This window comes from Vipera berus, assembly GCF_964194415.1.
Source record: "Vipera berus genome assembly, chromosome: 1".
In the NCBI taxonomy this organism is placed as follows: domain Eukaryota; kingdom Metazoa; phylum Chordata; class Lepidosauria; order Squamata; family Viperidae; genus Vipera; species Vipera berus.
The window spans coordinates 95,653,508-95,670,790 of NC_138202.1; the positions used below are offsets into that span (position 1 = coordinate 95,653,508).

The window sequence follows — 17,283 nt, forward strand, 5'->3', positions numbered from 1 at the left end:
AATAAAATAAATAAATATAAATCAACCCTTTGTTTTAAGACTGGAAAATGGACTTTGAATGACATCTAGTGGTGGATTTTAGTACAGCACCATAACTAGCTCCTGGGCTGCTTGGTGAATTTCAGCTTAAGGGAGAACAGCTGGCAACAAAGGAAAATATTTTGGCATATTTATCATCCTGACCTTCTTGGACTATAAATACCTACTATGCTTAGACTTTTAATTTCAAGACTTAGTGGGAGAGAAAGAAAAAAATTGTTTTTTGAATATGTCTGGCTGCAGGGAGGTTGAACATTTTGAACACTTGGAACATTGTGGATTACAACCTTGCATGACATGTTGCTTACTAAGGTCTAAAGATTGTAATTTTTAAAAATTAATAAAACGTATAAAAAATAAAGTTTGAGAGAATAAAGAATTTGATTCACCTCTTCATAATCTGCATAAGCAAAATAAAGAAGCATGTTCTTTTTTAATAAAGTGCTGATTGCTCTTTCATAAATATTTGCTGCTTCATCACTGAAAAGTTTAGCATTGTTCATATCCTAAAATAAGATCAAATAATGAAAAGAATTTGTCAGACAAAATAATTAAAAAGGATAGTCAGAAAACAATTCAGTCATTTAAACCATGCTCACTGAAAGAAAAATATAATTGCATTGTAAACTTAATTGGAGTGCATATCAAGAACAAGCAAACATGACTGATTTCTAATTAGATATTGGAGTTCATTTTATATATATTGGCTGCAAAAATTTATGTCATACAAGTAGTCCTTGGGTTACAACCCTTGTTTAGCAACTGTTCAAAATTATGATGGTGCTGAACAAAGGGCACTTACAACTGGTTCTTCAAGTTCTGGCCATTGCAACACCCCTGCAATCATGTGATCAAAATTCAGATGCTCAGTGCTCAGCTCATGATCATTATCCTGTGACAGCCACAGGATAATAATTTCAACCAAAGTCAATAGCAAAGCCAGCAGATAGTTGAAAATTGCTCCCACATCCACTGCTTTTTTGCTCACCTATGCTCTTGAATTATTACCCCATGGCATTTGTGCACCTGCCCATGAACCACAAAATCTGATTGCAGCCCACCCCAGCCTCCCACCCACACACTGGAGCATCTACATGTAGAACCCTCTGCCCCCTGGTAGAACCTCCCCAGCAGCATTAGAGTACCCTCGGGCCTGCTTTCCTGGGATTGCTGCATCTTTGTGCTCAACTTGCATGGTTCTGGGATTACAATAGCAACTGGACTGCCAAAATTGCAGTCTCACTACGTAAGGTGGTCACCCTTTATGACCGTATCATTTAGTGATGGGAATTCCAATTCAATTACCATTGTAATCAGAGGACCACCTGCAATAAATTCACAAGACTGGTTATTTTTGTTTCCGTGCAATTTCTCATTTATTTAAACCTAGATTAACTTATTAAGTCAAATTGGTGTTTGTATAAGAACAGATCAATTTTAAAATAATTAACATTGTTAATATGAAATAACAATGTGTAATAAAATACATGGATAACACAAAGCAATGTGTTATCTATGTCAGTAGTGTACATGCAGATATTTCATCATGTTTTCTTACCCCTTTCTCAGCTAGCAGCTTGCTGGATTGTTCAAGATATTGTGCAGCTTCGTACCAGATATCAGGATGGTGACCCAATACTAAGAGGCATTGTTCATATGCAAACATCACTAGGAGAAGACACAAAGACAATGCTTATTTGGCATTTTGCAAAACAAATAATTAGTTATTTAAAGCACAATGTTTCTCAAAGCTCCTCATTAACCAATCATGCATTGTCTGACTGAAAAATGACATCTTATTGTTTGTAAATTTGAGGGCATTCTCACAAATGTACTTGTTTTGTATTTTCACTGTAGTTTTTTAAAAACATTTAAAATTGTTGGTGACCCAAGAAATATCATAGTATTTATCACACAAGGGAATCATTCTTGTATCCTCTAATCTAAGCAAAGGTAGATTTATTCTTCTATGCCAAAATGATCAGATTCTGTTTGGAAATGCCTTGCAATTCCATCATGGAAGCGATCCGGGCAGTAAGAAAAGACTTAGCACACAACACAGTACTCTTGATTTAGAATCTAGACTCTATCAAAGTATCTGAAAAGTAAAACAAAACAAAAAAATGAAGTTACCTCTCTTTGTGATAAGGGTTTGGTCTTCAGTACGCAGAGGGTTACTCTTTTCCCACTGAATGTATTTCTTCCACATGTCTACCTGCTGTGCTTCTTGTGGAGTATTTTGTGGTGGGACAGAGGGAGCATTACGATCCAGACCTTTCATCACAGTCTCATACTCCTAAAAGATAGGCAGATATTACAACATTTAAAACAAGACAAATAATTCAATAATGTGTTGTGTTTTTAATATTTGAAAGTTATTCTATTGGACACGTATTGCAGTTCAGTGTTTCACCAAAATGTATTCGTTAAAAGGAAAACAAAAATCTACCATCGTCCATACCTTAGCAACACGTCTAGCATTCATGTAATCTCTACTACGATCTTCAATCATTTTTTTGGCTAAGTGGATATTGATTCCCTGGAAGAAGAGAACAAGCTGTTAAACTCTGAAAACCTGTACTTGCAGAGGTTCACTGAGACCTCCTTTTATGTATTTTATTAAACAAGTTATATATGGTATACACAGCTCCCTTTTTACAACCCTCTAATCCCTTGATTCAGAGTGGCGTCGGAGCGACTGGATGGAGTTGAGCATTTACTGACCGGATGCCCATCCTGATGCCACAGCAGATATTTTTTCTTTGCATCCTACAGGAGAAACTGCCACTACCTAGGACTGAATTTTCAACTTTCCAACTGGGAGGCAAGCATCTTCACCACTAGGCCACCAGTCCCCAACAGGAGTCCCCAACCCCCAGTCCATGGACCAGTACCAGGCCGTGGCATACCAGCAACTGGTCCACACAAGCAAAGCCCATCCGTGGGATGCAGGCAGCACACCAAACCACGTACTCTCCAGTCTGTGGAAAAGCCTTTCTCCACGGAACTGGTCCCTGGTGCCCAAAAGGTTGGAGACCTCTGCTGTATGGTATATACAGCAAAACTATAATATGAGAATTTAAAAGAAGAATGACCAGAAATGTACGTAATTAAAGAAAACCTTCAAAATCTTTGACTAGACCAGATTTCTTGTGGAAGGAAGGAAGGAAGGAAGGAAGGAAGGAAGGAAGGAAGGAAGGAAGGAAGGAAGGGGTGGAGGGGAGGAGGTTTCTGTGGCATTAGCCACATTTTTAGATGAATTAGTTTCACAGTTTTCAGTTTTTGAAATAACCAACCACTGGTTGTCAATATAGGGTATTCACATTGTTATTATAACTGGTACATAAACAATTCATATTAACTCCATCCACTTCTTTCCACTTTTATTTATTTTTATAGGTTATAATTTTTTAAAATTACAATTTTTAGAGCATAGTAAACAACATATCTGGGTTCACATATTTAATATTAACTTCTTCAATATAAATTTATTCAGTACTGCACAATTCAGTATTTCTTCCTTGATCTTCCCCATATTTTTCCCCTTTTCCTCTCATTAAACAATTACAATTCTTAGTACAATTAATGTACAAAAAATTAGATATAGACATCTTCATCATATTTTACTAATATTATAGAAATAACTATCAATTCATAAGTCAATATCCTGTTTTTCATGCTCTTATTAAAGTTTGATTTCCCATCAATGTTTAAAGTACAGTATCTTTATGATTTTCTCAATATTAATTACATTTAATTAGCTAAAAATTATTCATACCAATCCTCCTCTTATTTTCAAATTTCTCATATCAAAAGAAGAAAAAAAATGCTATTTTAATTCTAAATCTTATCTTCCATTATAAAAATGTAGTTATATCTAAAGGTCATCCGTTCTTTTAATCATATTCAAACAAATATATTAAAGAGATAGTGCCCGCTCTGGTAGATCAAATCGTCTGTTTTTAAGTCTAACTCTCACTTTCTTTCTTTGCCAAGCAGCTTTCTAGGCCAAGGCAATTAAATCGCCCAAGAATTTTCTTTCTATTTGTGTGAAAGATGCTTGGCATGAGAAAGACAATTTAGGTAGAGTATTTTTGGAGAGCAACTCTGCCCATTCACATTCCCTAGCTAGACAATTCCCCTGCCTGCTCTATGTTCCATTTTCTAGAATCTTCTTCCTTGTCATCAGGTGTATTTTGGAGAAAGGAGTAAAGGATCTTTTGTATTTTCATTGTTATAGGTAGGTCTTCCAGTATTTTGTGTATGGCAGTCCATATTTCCCTTCTCCTGTCCCCTCCATTTCTAGATCAATTTCTTCTGCTTCACCCTGTGATTTCTGGTTTATTTGTTCATACTTTGTAGTCGTTGTCTGGGAGCTTTCCAGTTGCAACTTCAATTTGGACATTTGGTCCTTTATATTATCTAGGTTATTTTTAGTCTCATTATGGTTTCTTTTTATGTCCTCTTTGTGTGCAACAATTGTTTGATGAATCTGCTGTAGCATAGAGAGTATTTCCTTCTGAAAGGTATTTGTTTCTTCTTGAGGCATTATTTCTAGAAATCCTCTAGTATCACCAGTCTCAGTAAGAGTGGAACAAAATTTCCTCTTGTTTTCTGGTCTTTATATATAGCCTTTATAATTCAGTTCTAACAGCAATATTTTATAGTAATCCTTTATCCCAAGTATCCTGAAAATTATCAGTCAGGCAAGGTTGTAATCCACAATGTTCCAAGTGTTCAAAATGTTCCACCTCCCTGCAGCCAGACATATTCAAAAGACATTTTTTTCTTTCTCTCCCACTAAGTCTTGAAATTAAAAGTCCAAGCTTAGTAGGTATTTATAATCCAAGGACAGGATGATAAATATGCCAAAATATTTTCCCTTATTGCCAGCTGTTCTCCCTTAAGCTGAAATTCACCAAGCAGCCCAGGAGCTAGTTATGGTGCTGTACTAAAATCTACCACTAGATGTCATTCAAAGTCCATTTTCCAGTCTTAAAACAAAGGGTTGATTTCTTATATTTCTTACAATTCACCTCAATAGTTTTTTTCCAGAGAAAATCTTAACAATTATCTCAGTTCTCAGATTTATCAAAACTGTAGCTTTGTACTACTTTCACTTCAGTATTGTGTATTTCTGTCCCCCATAAAAAATTTAAAATGCCGCTTCCGTTCATATCCAGAGGTTTTAAGCTTCTTCGGAGCCTTTTCCAGGAAATTCAGTTATAAAATAGCAAAGAAAGGATCAATATTCTCACCCAGTCCATACATGTTGTTTACAATGTGCTAATTAAAGCTTTTGTTCTTTGGTTGTCAGCATCTAATGGCCGGCCACAAAGGTGTGGCCGGTCTTTTCCCTGCCAATTTAGGGGGCTTTCCTTGGATCGAACAGAGGGACCACCATCTCTCCATGATTGACAAGGCACCCCTCCTTCTTCATCGCCTCTTTGGGGAGACTTTAGGCCCTTTTCAGGACCCCAGCAGGACAAAATCGAGCACGGAAGGCAGAGCTCTGCCTTCCTGCATCCCGTCTCGTTGTGACACAAAACCAGAAGGCACTTCTTTCCATTTTTAATAAAGGTAAGCTGCTGGCTTGGGAACATCAGTTAATTCTTACAAGGCCTCAGAAAAGTAATTTCAGAAATAATTCTGAGTGCACTCTGATTAAGGCAGAAAGTAAATGCTTAAGTTCAATAAACTTAAAGTAGTCAATGCAACTCAGATTTGAATATTATAAAAATTTTTTAAAATCTACCTGTTTATGTTATGAAAACGTTTGTTTCCAAAAGATTCATTAGCTATTCTTGAGCTAGGATTATCACAGAATATATACTTTGTGGCCAAAATGATCAAAACCGTATCTGCAATCCAATATTCTCCATATGTAAATTTTGCATCATTGAGATCAGGTACAAAAATCCAGTCAAACAAGGATCCCAGAGATTTCAGTGGGATAGGATTTACTTCTTTACAAATATGAATGCCTTTCTGAAGTTAACTCAGCTTTACCAAATAATGTATTAGCTTTCAAATTCTCTAGACTGTTTATGATTTGAGATGATAAACAAAGCAACAAAGGGGGAAGGAATATAAATGGCTGGTCTTAAATGCAGAAGATGATTTTAAATGATTTTAATTTGAACAGTATGAGACAAGAGTCTATTCACTTTGACTGATCAGAAAAAGCTTCCACTGCAGAGGAAGAAAATACTTGTGTTAGAGTCACTCAAGTTGGAATGCTAGCATCTTTTCATTTACCTCTTCATACTTGTTATAATCTCGCCAAAGCTGTTCAATGTTGATCATAGGGTTCACACAGCCTCGCTGATAAACCCTGCGGACAGCTGTTATCCTCTGGTTTTCTGCGTAGGACCCTACTGCTTCACTAAATAGTGAGGTGAGACAGTAACATGTCAGCAATTACACTTTGCAACCTGTATGAATATCAACATTGCATTAATTAACATAAAAGAAAAAATATTGTACTTACACGCCTTTCAAAAAATTGATGTAATCCACCCAGATCTATATAAAAAGCAGTCAAAGTTTAGTTTGTCGTAACTGTTCCAATATTTAGAAAAAACATTTCCCAAAATATATTTAGAAACCTACCTGATATGACATTATTTCCATGCCAATTTTATCTAGAGCAAAATCATACGCTTGAGCCATTTTTTCTCTGTAAAAAATACACAGAAAACACACAAACTTGCATGAAAAATATTTATTGCATGAAAAATATTTATTATGTTCAATTTACTTTAAACAAGCAGGTTTATCATACATAAAAATACTATTCCAGGCTTTTCATAGGGCAAAGTCTGACATGCCTGAAGAGGATCTACATTTTGGAGAGAATTCCCTGATCAAGGAACCTATATGCTGCATTTTAAAAGGATTTTTTAAAAGCACACTGAGGTTTCAACTTCTTTGGGAAATAATGGAACACTTTAGGGTTTAGAAAGAGCTGAAATAAAGCAGCTTTAATAATATTCAGACATTTTGCTCTTTATTGGCAATCTTACTCTGGGATTACATTACTGTAATAACTGAAAATACCAATAGTTCTTGTTTAGTGGCTACAATTGAGACAGACACTTCAGTCATTAAGCAAAACAGTTGCTAAGTGAACTTGTGACTGTGCTTGCACTCTTATTTCAGCTTTCCTTTGCTTTACAGACCTAGGGTGGTCATAAAAGCAAGAACTGATTACAAAGCTATTTTTTATCATCAATTTAACAATGAAAAGTACTACCATGTTTTCTTGAAAATAAAACCGGGTCTTATATTAATTTTTGCTCTAAAAGATGCATTAGGTCTTATTTTCCGGTTAGGGCTTATATTTGGGGAAACACGGTATACAAGGCAGTCGCTAAAAGACTACCTGTACTGCAAAGTAAAGTGAATTAAGATTTTAAAAGTAACAGTGAGAATGATTACACTTCAAACAACTTTCAGGTTAACTTCAAACTGCTTTAAACTGATGGCCATCTGTACATTTGATTCTCCAAAGAGCAAGAAGCTTGAAAAAAATTCAGTAGTTTGGAGTGAGCTAGATGCTCACAGACTAACTATAATGACGCACAACTATTTATTACAGTTTAAACCACTGAATCAAGAAAATTAACTTTAATATCCTTATACTAGAGACACCACTGAACAACAGTGTAGTTCCAGGATAGGTTATTATTGCTTCTACATCAGAAAAAAATGTTTGTAAGTGAAAGGAGATGAAAAAGAGGGGGGAGAGGAAAACACCAGTTTTCGATCAGCACTGTTACACCAATACTCTCTTAAGTAAACATCCTACAGCACCAAGTCACCAATTTGTACCACGTGAAGAACTGATCTTGGCAGAGTTATCTATTTCTTCCTTTAAATCGCAGGCCCAGAAGAAGTAGCCAAAAAACCATATCAACTTACTTATAACTGGGTAGCTTCCCTTTTGTTTCTCGTACATATGAAAGGTAGCACTTCCACAAGTCAATGTGTAAGACTTTCATAAGGCATCGCTGAAACAGCTATTTATATTGAGAGGAAAAAGAAATAGGAGTCCATCAGCAGGTCAGAGTAGATTCTTGTTTCTCAAATTTGAACAAACTCTTGTCAATTTTGAACAAAATACAATGGTCACCCTTAACGTTTTTGGGCAAAGCTTGATGAATTATACTGTCTCTATTATTTTTAACTAGTGCTAAAAAATAATAGAGCTGTAAACTGTAGCAATTTGAAAGAAAAGACTGACAGTATCCAGTACTGGAGGCCTTACACGTTCTGATTTTCTTAATGGAAATTTGACTTGCACTTTATATATCTTAAAGCATCAGAGGGATTTCACAGAACATATGTCCTTTGTTACTCAGATGATTGTAGTAAAATATAAGGATATCTTTGCAGGAGGGGTAGAAACTTGATGCTAATTTAGAGCACAGCTGCATGCTTATTAAAGACATTTTTCTAAATAATCCACATATGCCTTGTAGACCAGGTATCTAAACCAAAGTACTGTCCCCAAATCAACTGTGGCATAATTTAAGGCTCTTCCATCAGTAGTTTTTGAGGAGAAATACAAAGGCATCCCATTCAATTCCAAACTTTGTAATGAGAGAGACACTGAAACCACGTTTTATGACATTGTTCATTTTATTCCCAAACTCATGAGCTGTTAACCCCAAACCTGGGGTTAATTAAATATTCTGGTCAAACTGGTCAATTATATTTAAAACATTTCCTTTTTTAACTTTTTCAAATGAGTCTATCTATTTAAGAAAGTCTAATGTAAGACGAGTAGCATCTGTTTGATCTGTTTTGGTAATTTGATAATTAGTATGGTGTCCGGCCACAAGTGGTAGCAAGTGGCCGCTGAAGAAGTCAAGGAGCAGTATGACAGGTGTCGGGGTATGGAAGGCCTGGCTGTGGTGGTCCTAAGGTAAGACATCCCCCCTCAAATAATACCTAGTGTCTCTTTTGGAGGCAAAAAAAAATGTAAGACTGGGTCTTATTTTTGGGGAAACATGGTATCTATGTGTGTGCAAAACAGAAATGCCTGATATTTGTGGAAAGGCATCAAATGCATTATAAGACCAATCTAATTGGAGCCTATCTGATTTTATTTCTCTGCCAGGTAAAGCTTGATGCACATTCCATGGTATTTAACTTTATATAGGTAACAGTTTTAATATTTTAAGGCATGTTGTATTTATGTTAATTTTTACCATATTTTCTGGCGTATAAGACTTTTTAACCCATGAAAATCTTCTCAAAAGTCAGGGGTCGTCTTATACGCTGGGTGCTGAAACTTTAGGGACAGGGCTGGCTGGAAAACCTGGAGCGGATCTCCCATTTGGTCTGCGCAGGGAAAGCGGGAACAATTGGAGAAGAAGCTGCAGTCTGTGATTTTTTACAGGCTGGGGTCTGGGCGTCTTTCCTTCTAAAGTTGAAAAGCAGCTGCAGTCTATCCCAACATGAAAGGCAGGTGGGGAATGCAGCAGCCAGAGCAGCTACTTAGCTCTAAGGACACATTTGACTCAGGAACTGGGCGGGCTGGCTAGAAAACCTGGAGCGGATCTCCCATTTGGTCTGCGCAGGGAAAGCTTTAGAGTGAATTAGGAAAAGTTTAATCCACTTGCACTGTTTTATGTTTACATGTTTGATGACAAACAGCCTTATGTTTATAAGTGACAGTTTTCCTACCAAGTACCTGCATGTCATAAGCATTTGAATTAAAATTACCATATTAAAATCAAATCTGATGTTTTTTTAATTTTTATTTGGTGTGCATTGGAAGAGGGGTAGTCTTATACGGCGAGTATAGCCGAAACCCTATAATTTAACAGGAAATGTGGGGGGTCGTCTTATACGCCCAGTCGTCTTATACGCCGGAAAATACGGTACATTATGAGCAACAAACATAATAAACTAGTAAGCATATTGTAATTTTCTTGTGATTTCTTTTTTAAACATTCCAGTGTAGCCTATTTTTATGGGATTGTCTGGTGTTAAAATGCTAAAATAAGTCCAATCCTGTTTTCCTTGCATGTTAACTAGAAACCATATACAAAACATCTTGTTAAGACATCCGTTTTTCCAACTTGGACAGCTGCTTTCAACAGGCACAGGAAATACAGGAAGCCAAGTGGGTGAACCATGCATATTTTGAAGCAGTCCCAAGCATCTGAGGAAGACATGGTTGATGTTTGAGAGGGGGGGAAGATTCTTCCTACTGTACTCTCACATGACAGTTGTCAGAATGGCTGTAACAGTTACTTTTTTTTAAGCCTTTGAGCCAGTGTTGATCCAGGCAACTACCTGGACATGTTTCTGTAATTCTCCTGGCAAGGTTTTGGAAACAATGTACTATTGACACCTTCTTTCTAGGGCTGAGAGACAATAATTGGTCCAAAGTCACCCAGCTAAGATAGAAACAGAACTAAAGGCCTCCTGGTTTCTAGTCCAAGGCCTTAATCAGTACATCATACTATCTCTCTAAAGTTACTATTATACATAAATTGATATAAGTAATTATAGAGGCCACTCTAACTTCTATTGTCTATTGTTTTTATGCATCAACCATGATTTCTTCTTCCCAATCCTTAAATACCTTCCTGTATTTCCCACTTCTATACTTTTTGTATAACCAACAGCCATATGGAACATTTCATTCATGATTCCTCAAAAAAAATTAGGACATCTTAGCTCACACAGCTTATTCTCCCACTAGATAAAATACATAATCTATTTATTTACTATTCTGATTTTTTAAAATTAATGTATACATAGCTTACCTTCTCTACTTTGTCATAATTTTTTGCTTTTATCTGAAAAACAAAGCAAAACCCTCAAATAATTAGGTCAGCCTTTCATCAAATATAAAAAACCCTATTTATTAGTTGAAATAGACTTGGCTTTTTTTTAAATTAAACTGCAAATAATTGACAAGTTAATGAAGAATTTTGAAAAAGCTTGTATTACTTTCAGTAAATGAGGATATATTGTGAGAAAATATACAGTATATTTCACAGTCACATAAAGATTTGCTCAAGAATGTGTTATTCTCCTGATAATCAAGCATAAATAACATTAATATTATTAATATCAATAATTAACTAATAACATATTAATATGGAAGGCAATTTTAGTTCATGTTTCAGTTAGAGTTTATATTCAAATAACTAGAACAGACAATTCTTTATTAAATTAAATTCTAACATAGGTTTGAGAACCCATTTATGTTGTTTTGGATTTAGTGACTTTCTAATAGTCGAGTAAGATGTAGCTGAAACTACAGATGCCAAAGCAGCTTCTGATATTATAATATGATAACTATCATACAAAACCATGAAACTGAGATCCCTTCAGTGTTTCAAGATATGGAAAGACACCAATGAAATAATCAGAAACCGTCTCTGCCAAAAACTATTCAAAAAGCTTAATAAATATTTGATTGAAATATTTGAGTAATTTGTTTCAATGTATTGATAAAATATAGCTGAGAACCCTCCATACATTATTTGATATCAAAGTTTGTTTTAAAATTAAGATTAAAAGCAGAAGCCATGGGGGGGTGTTTCAATTAAAACTAAAAGTAACAGGGCTTTGGAAATCACTGTGGAATTTAGTAGGATGCCCTATTAATTATACAACTTGGAGTTCTGCAATATTAATTCTAATATGAACAAATTGGTGAAGAAATTAATGCAAACACTTCAGCTGGTTGCATCATTGCAAAGAAATGTGAAAACCTATGAACTGGTGTGTGTTTTTTTATTCTAGGCAGCACTATAATCATTAAAGGCTAAATCATGAGGGAGAAACTTAAAAGTAGCATCACTTCCAGTATCTTTAAACTATATTGGGCTTTGCAGGAGTGACTACTAAATGTCTAAAAAAGACAAGTGAAACAGCAGAAGCTAATAAAATGAAAAGGCATCTCTGGGAAGGGATGGAATAACCTTAATGATGCTGCCACTAAGAAAGGTTCAGTGTGTAGAAAGGCAAGGCAGACTGCTGATTCTTTTGGCCAAGCACTGCCTGGAATCACTCTGTAGGATTGCAGAGGGCTTTCTTAGTACTGCAGGGAATGTGCTGGAATATCTGGGACCTTCTGCATGCAAACCACATCTTCTTCAATGACAATTAAACAGCATGGTAAATAATTGCCTGCTATAGCATTTAAAGAAGCAGGATATTTCACATCATCTGCAGGCATTTAAACATAAAACATGTTTAAACTTAAAACGTTTATGAAGCTGAGTATGGACCAGGGTGAATAGGTTCTTTCACTCATCAATGTAAAGAAATAAAAATACTATTTCTGTGCAATTCCTCTGCAAACACTGCCTGCTTATTTATGCTCTAAATCAGGCATGTCCAACCCACGGGCTGCATGCAGCTCTGGACAGCTAATAATGCTGCACAAGGTTGTAAATGTTTGACATTATTATGTGATTTATGTGAAGATTAACAAAATTATATATTTTATATGCAGCTCAGGACAATTCCTCTTCATACAATACAGGCCAGGCAAGCCAAAAAGGTTGGAGTCCCATGTTCTAAACAATTATCCCGAGAAGCATTTTCTCAATTGGTTACCCTCATGATATGTTAGAAAGCCACACTGTTTTCGGGAGATTATGGGAACTGTAATCCAATAGATCTTTAGGCACCTAAATAAAAATGGTCTGAATTTTTACATGTAAAAAGATGATGTATGGATAGGACATTTTGTTTGCACTGACTGGCACGAATGCTAATTGTGTAAAAGTATATCGATATTCTTTCAAGAGAAGTGAAAAATTCTGTAGTATAATATTTCCTTTTTTATCATACTATTGTTTTGTAATCTGTAAGTTTTTACTAATTGAAGAATGCACAATACCCTTAAACAGACATCCACAATTATGATTCTCTGTAGTTTGTAATTCAATGTGTAAGCATAATGCCTTGATATCAGAAATTTCTTTTCATAATTTTGGCTGTCATTTTTTTTCCTTCTTGATTTTTTAGTTTGTAGTCTAAAATCTGTAAATTATATACATTAGCAATATTTCAAATGAAATTAAATGTATTATTTTTATTTCTTATATTACCAGTACTTGTACTACCTGACTTATTGTTATTAGTTTAAAAGTCAATAAAAGGAACATATGCACAGTTCTTTTTAAATTCAAAATAATGGCTTGGTATATAAATTGAAACCAATACTGTCTCAGTGGTATCTAGGGTAAAGAAGCTGAATTACCACTAGTTGGCACCAAAGAGCTTGGGTTTTCTGTATCTCTTTGCTACCCTGCTTGTGCTAATTGAGCTGCCAGTGTGCACGCCAGCCCACCACTCACAAAGTCCAGTTTTGAATAGGTCACAGCTTGGTAGTGGGCTGCAGCCTGGGGGTTAGGGACCCCTGATCTAGAATGTCAGTGAATGTATTCAGAAATTGAAAATAAGGCTTGTTGGCATTCTTTTGGAGTATGGATTGTTTTCTATTTTCATTTTCCTATGATTTCAAACAAAGACGTATTATGCCTGTGAATTAGCAATTGAAAAATTCTTACTCCTCCCCCCCCAAAATCTATTCAGTTCAGTCAGTCAAAATTCATTACTCCCTTAGTACAATAAAAGGAGGATCTTAAATTATAATTTTGTTTTTTAAAAAAACTATAACTATAGTTTCTGGAGTAGTAAAATGGGAAATTAAGATTAAAAGCTTCCTAATTTTTGAACCTTTGACGCATTGGGTGTGTTTCCTTGAATACTTAAGTTTTAAAAATGAAAGTTCAAGATTTTTTCAAAATAAACAGTAAAGGATAATTAAAACTTTGATTTTAGAATGTTATAAACAGACTAAACCATTTAACCATATTTCAAATAAGATTTTTGAATTGACTAAAAAGAATTCTTCCCATGGGAAAATGGCTTGATTCGAAACATAGTAAGATAAAATTTTAAAAACTGGACATTAGAGGGAACTAGAGATTACAATTAAAAGAACACTTAAACTTGATTTACAATTACAGAATGAAGCAAAATATTTTAACATTGAACATATTGAAGGATATCTTTGAACAATGGATGCAGAAATTAATTCTAAAATGGTGTGCCCTTATAGTGTCTAAAAGATGTTATAGAAGAGGAATAAGCATAAGGAACAAGAAAGTGGGTTGAAAATGTATTTCTACTAGAACGATGTGGAAAAAGATGTTCCATTGGACATATCAAACCGACTGATGTCTTATTTATTGAAAGGGATATACAAATAACAAGCCAAGAGGGTGACCTGGATAATTTTCCTATATTGGATTTACAAAAAAAGTTTTGTGAAACTTTGGAGAATTTTGTGACAAGGGACAAAGAAAGAAATGAAAAAAAAAATCAAATTCTAGGACATTACTAGAAGGAACTAAAGATCAAGATTCTTAGAAGAAAAAGGAAGGAATATAATATTGGTTTTATTTCATCAAAGTTAAAATAAATATGTTATTATCTCTGGTAACACTCAGTGGACTCTTGTGAAAAATAAAATTGAAATGACGATGCTTTATGGTTTTGTTTATAGATAAAACACAGATAAAAGACAGGCTATGGGGATGTATTTGTTGTATTTTAAGAGAAGGTAATAAGTTACTAAAATTGCCTATTTTTATTGTGATGAACATGGGAAATCATTTTTTTCTTTATATTTTTCTTTTCTATTTTCCTTTCCATTTTTCCTTTCTTTTTTTTGCACCTTTTACTCTTTCTATTCCTTTTTTCAGTTTATATCAATTTTTAATGTTGAAATTATAAGCTTTGCTAAATTAATAGTAAAAATAGTTCTTTTGATTACAAGAATCTGCTTTATCATCTATTTTATTTTAATCCTGAAAAACAATGTTTATTTTTGTTAACAAGTGACTCAAATTAAAACTATTAATATTTACTAAAGTAGAAGAGTAGTAAGATGTACATTTGTAATTAAGCCTGTTCCTTAATATTATGTATCCAGACAATAGCTAAGTAAGAATAGTAACTGCAGGTTCATTCCCAGTTATTAGCATCCCATTATCATTTCTATATGCTACTAGCCAAGTACTATTTGCTTTCTATCATTTGCTAAATTGGGCTTAAGTCTGAACACTGGATATTCTGTTGTTTTTCCTACTATGTGCCAGGACAGCATGTAGTTTTCTACTCAAAGAGTTCATCTGAAAACAGCAAATAAATAAATAAATAATTTTTTTTTAAAAAAAATGGGGAAATAAACTTTGCAATCTTCCTGCCTGCAAAAAAACCATCAAGAATCATGAGTTTATGTCTGCGGAATGCTGCAACAAATAATTAAACTGAGCTTCCCAACATAAAGTCATAGGACCATTGGGGGGGAAGGGGAGAAACAACCATATACAACAGCTGGGGGTGTTTTACAGCATGTAAAGTACATGTTCCGTGGCTGTTATAACCAGTCAAGCAAGGACTACATGTACTGAACTTTTTTCCCCCCAATTACACTCAAAAGTTATAAACCGTTAGACCTATTTTTATTTGCCTTTGTTGGAACATTAGGGCTAATCAATAAAGACTTATTATTATTATTACCCACATTTGGTGTATCAGTGGGAAACTTTTTCATTCCAAATAACTGTACTGTTGTCATGATGCAAACAATGAGAAAACATAGCCTCAGCCTGTCTCTCAACAATCACTCAGCTGCTTCATTTTGGGGGGGAGATTCCTGGTTAGCATGTTAACAATACCTTAAATTGTTACAAAATAACTGAGTTAAGAAAAAGTAATAGGCATTTGTATAAATTGGTATTCAAGTAGGGTTTAAGATATTAGAACACAGTACATTTGGCACTACTCATTTTTACTGCAGTGCAATATGAGTGTTTCTACATTCTTCCTGTGGAAATATTAAAAACAAATTTTAAAAGCTGTGGAATTTATCATGAATTAAAACTGAAAAACTATGTTTGCAACCTTAATATTATTGGAATGATATCTGACTTATTCTAGGATATGTGCGAATATATTTATCAGATGCTTAATGCAGAAAATCTGGATCAAAATTGAATTTACTCAGAGTAATTGGAAAATAACTTTTATTAGTTTTATCTCCCCTTTATTATTTTTATATGTATTTTTATAAATAAAGCATAATACTCCTTTCTCCTATTTTCCCACAACCCTGTGACGTGTATGACTGGCCCAAAGTCACCCAGATAAGTTTTTCATGCCTATGACAGGGGTAGTCTCCAGGTTTCTAGGCCAGTACCTTAACTATTACATCAAATTAGAAATATTGAGTTTCCAGAACTATATACTATGAATTATATAATTATAGAAGTTCAGGATTTGGTACATTTTGCATACTGTAGAGTGACTACAGGCAGTCTCTGCTTAACGGCCATTTTGTGTCTATTTGAAATTATGACACCACTGAAAATACTTGACTTGACCAATCCTTGCATTTGTACCCAAGGTTATGTAATTATAATCCAGTTACTTGGCAACGGGTTCACAACAGTTAGTGTCCTGTAATGTTATGTGCTTGCCACTTGCAACTTTTCCATCCAATCTCTGACAAGCAAAGTCAAGGGGGAAGCCAGTAGCATTATGATCCCATCATGACTTAACTCACAACCACAGGTGATATGCTTAATGACAGCAACAAAAAAGTTGTAAAATCAGGTGCAGCCAAATAATGCCTCACTTAATGACCACACTGGCTAATGATGGATTTTTCCATCTCAGCTGTGGTCCTAAGTCAAGGATAACCTGCTAGAGTGAAACATACAAAATTCTTTACTACAAAGTTACTACTGATTTGTTGCGGCTGTTACTTGCAACCAGGTCCAAGGTCCAGGTAATAGACCAACACATTAAAAAGTTAACTACTTTATTGCAACACCTAAAGTACAGGAATTTCCCCAGGCTGCTTGCCTTCCCTTTAGAACAGGTAAGATTCCATGGAGTCTTGGGAGGGGTGTGTGTGTCAGTTCTGGATTTCTTTTGGCTGTGCAACAATTCAAGACTAACTCTCTATTTGAGTCCTCCTCCCTGCCTAGCTGGAAAACTGTGATCAGTTTGGAAAGATTATTAATGATTAGCTAATTGGTCCAACACAGAGTTTCCCCATCATTCTTTTACCCACTGTATCCCATGTCTCACTGCTTTTCCATTCTTCACATCTGTTCTAGTTTGCTATTTGAAACCCACCTGCTACTACCAGAGTTAAAAACCTTACACCTGAAATAATGTTTAACAAAT

The 17,283-nt window shown here is 34.9% G+C and overlaps 1 protein-coding gene across 1 annotated transcript in view; it reads right to left on the reverse strand.

Annotated features, from left to right (window-relative positions):
• CSTF3 (cleavage stimulation factor subunit 3) overlaps positions 1 to 17,283 on the reverse strand; it is a 69,457-nt gene that overhangs the window by 16,193 nt on the left and 35,981 nt on the right. Inside the window, exons 4-12 of the mRNA XM_081341256.1 lie at positions 10,824 to 10,856; positions 7,963 to 8,060; positions 6,652 to 6,718; positions 6,530 to 6,564; positions 6,298 to 6,424; positions 2,501 to 2,578; positions 2,173 to 2,335; positions 1,598 to 1,707; positions 429 to 545 (exon numbers count right to left, since the gene is read on the reverse strand). Of these exons, the coding sequence (XP_081197382.1) occupies positions 429 to 545; positions 1,598 to 1,707; positions 2,173 to 2,335; positions 2,501 to 2,578; positions 6,298 to 6,424; positions 6,530 to 6,564; positions 6,652 to 6,718; positions 7,963 to 8,060; positions 10,824 to 10,856 (828 nt within the window). The remainder of the gene's footprint in view (positions 1 to 428; positions 546 to 1,597; positions 1,708 to 2,172; positions 2,336 to 2,500; positions 2,579 to 6,297; positions 6,425 to 6,529; positions 6,565 to 6,651; positions 6,719 to 7,962; positions 8,061 to 10,823; positions 10,857 to 17,283) is intronic.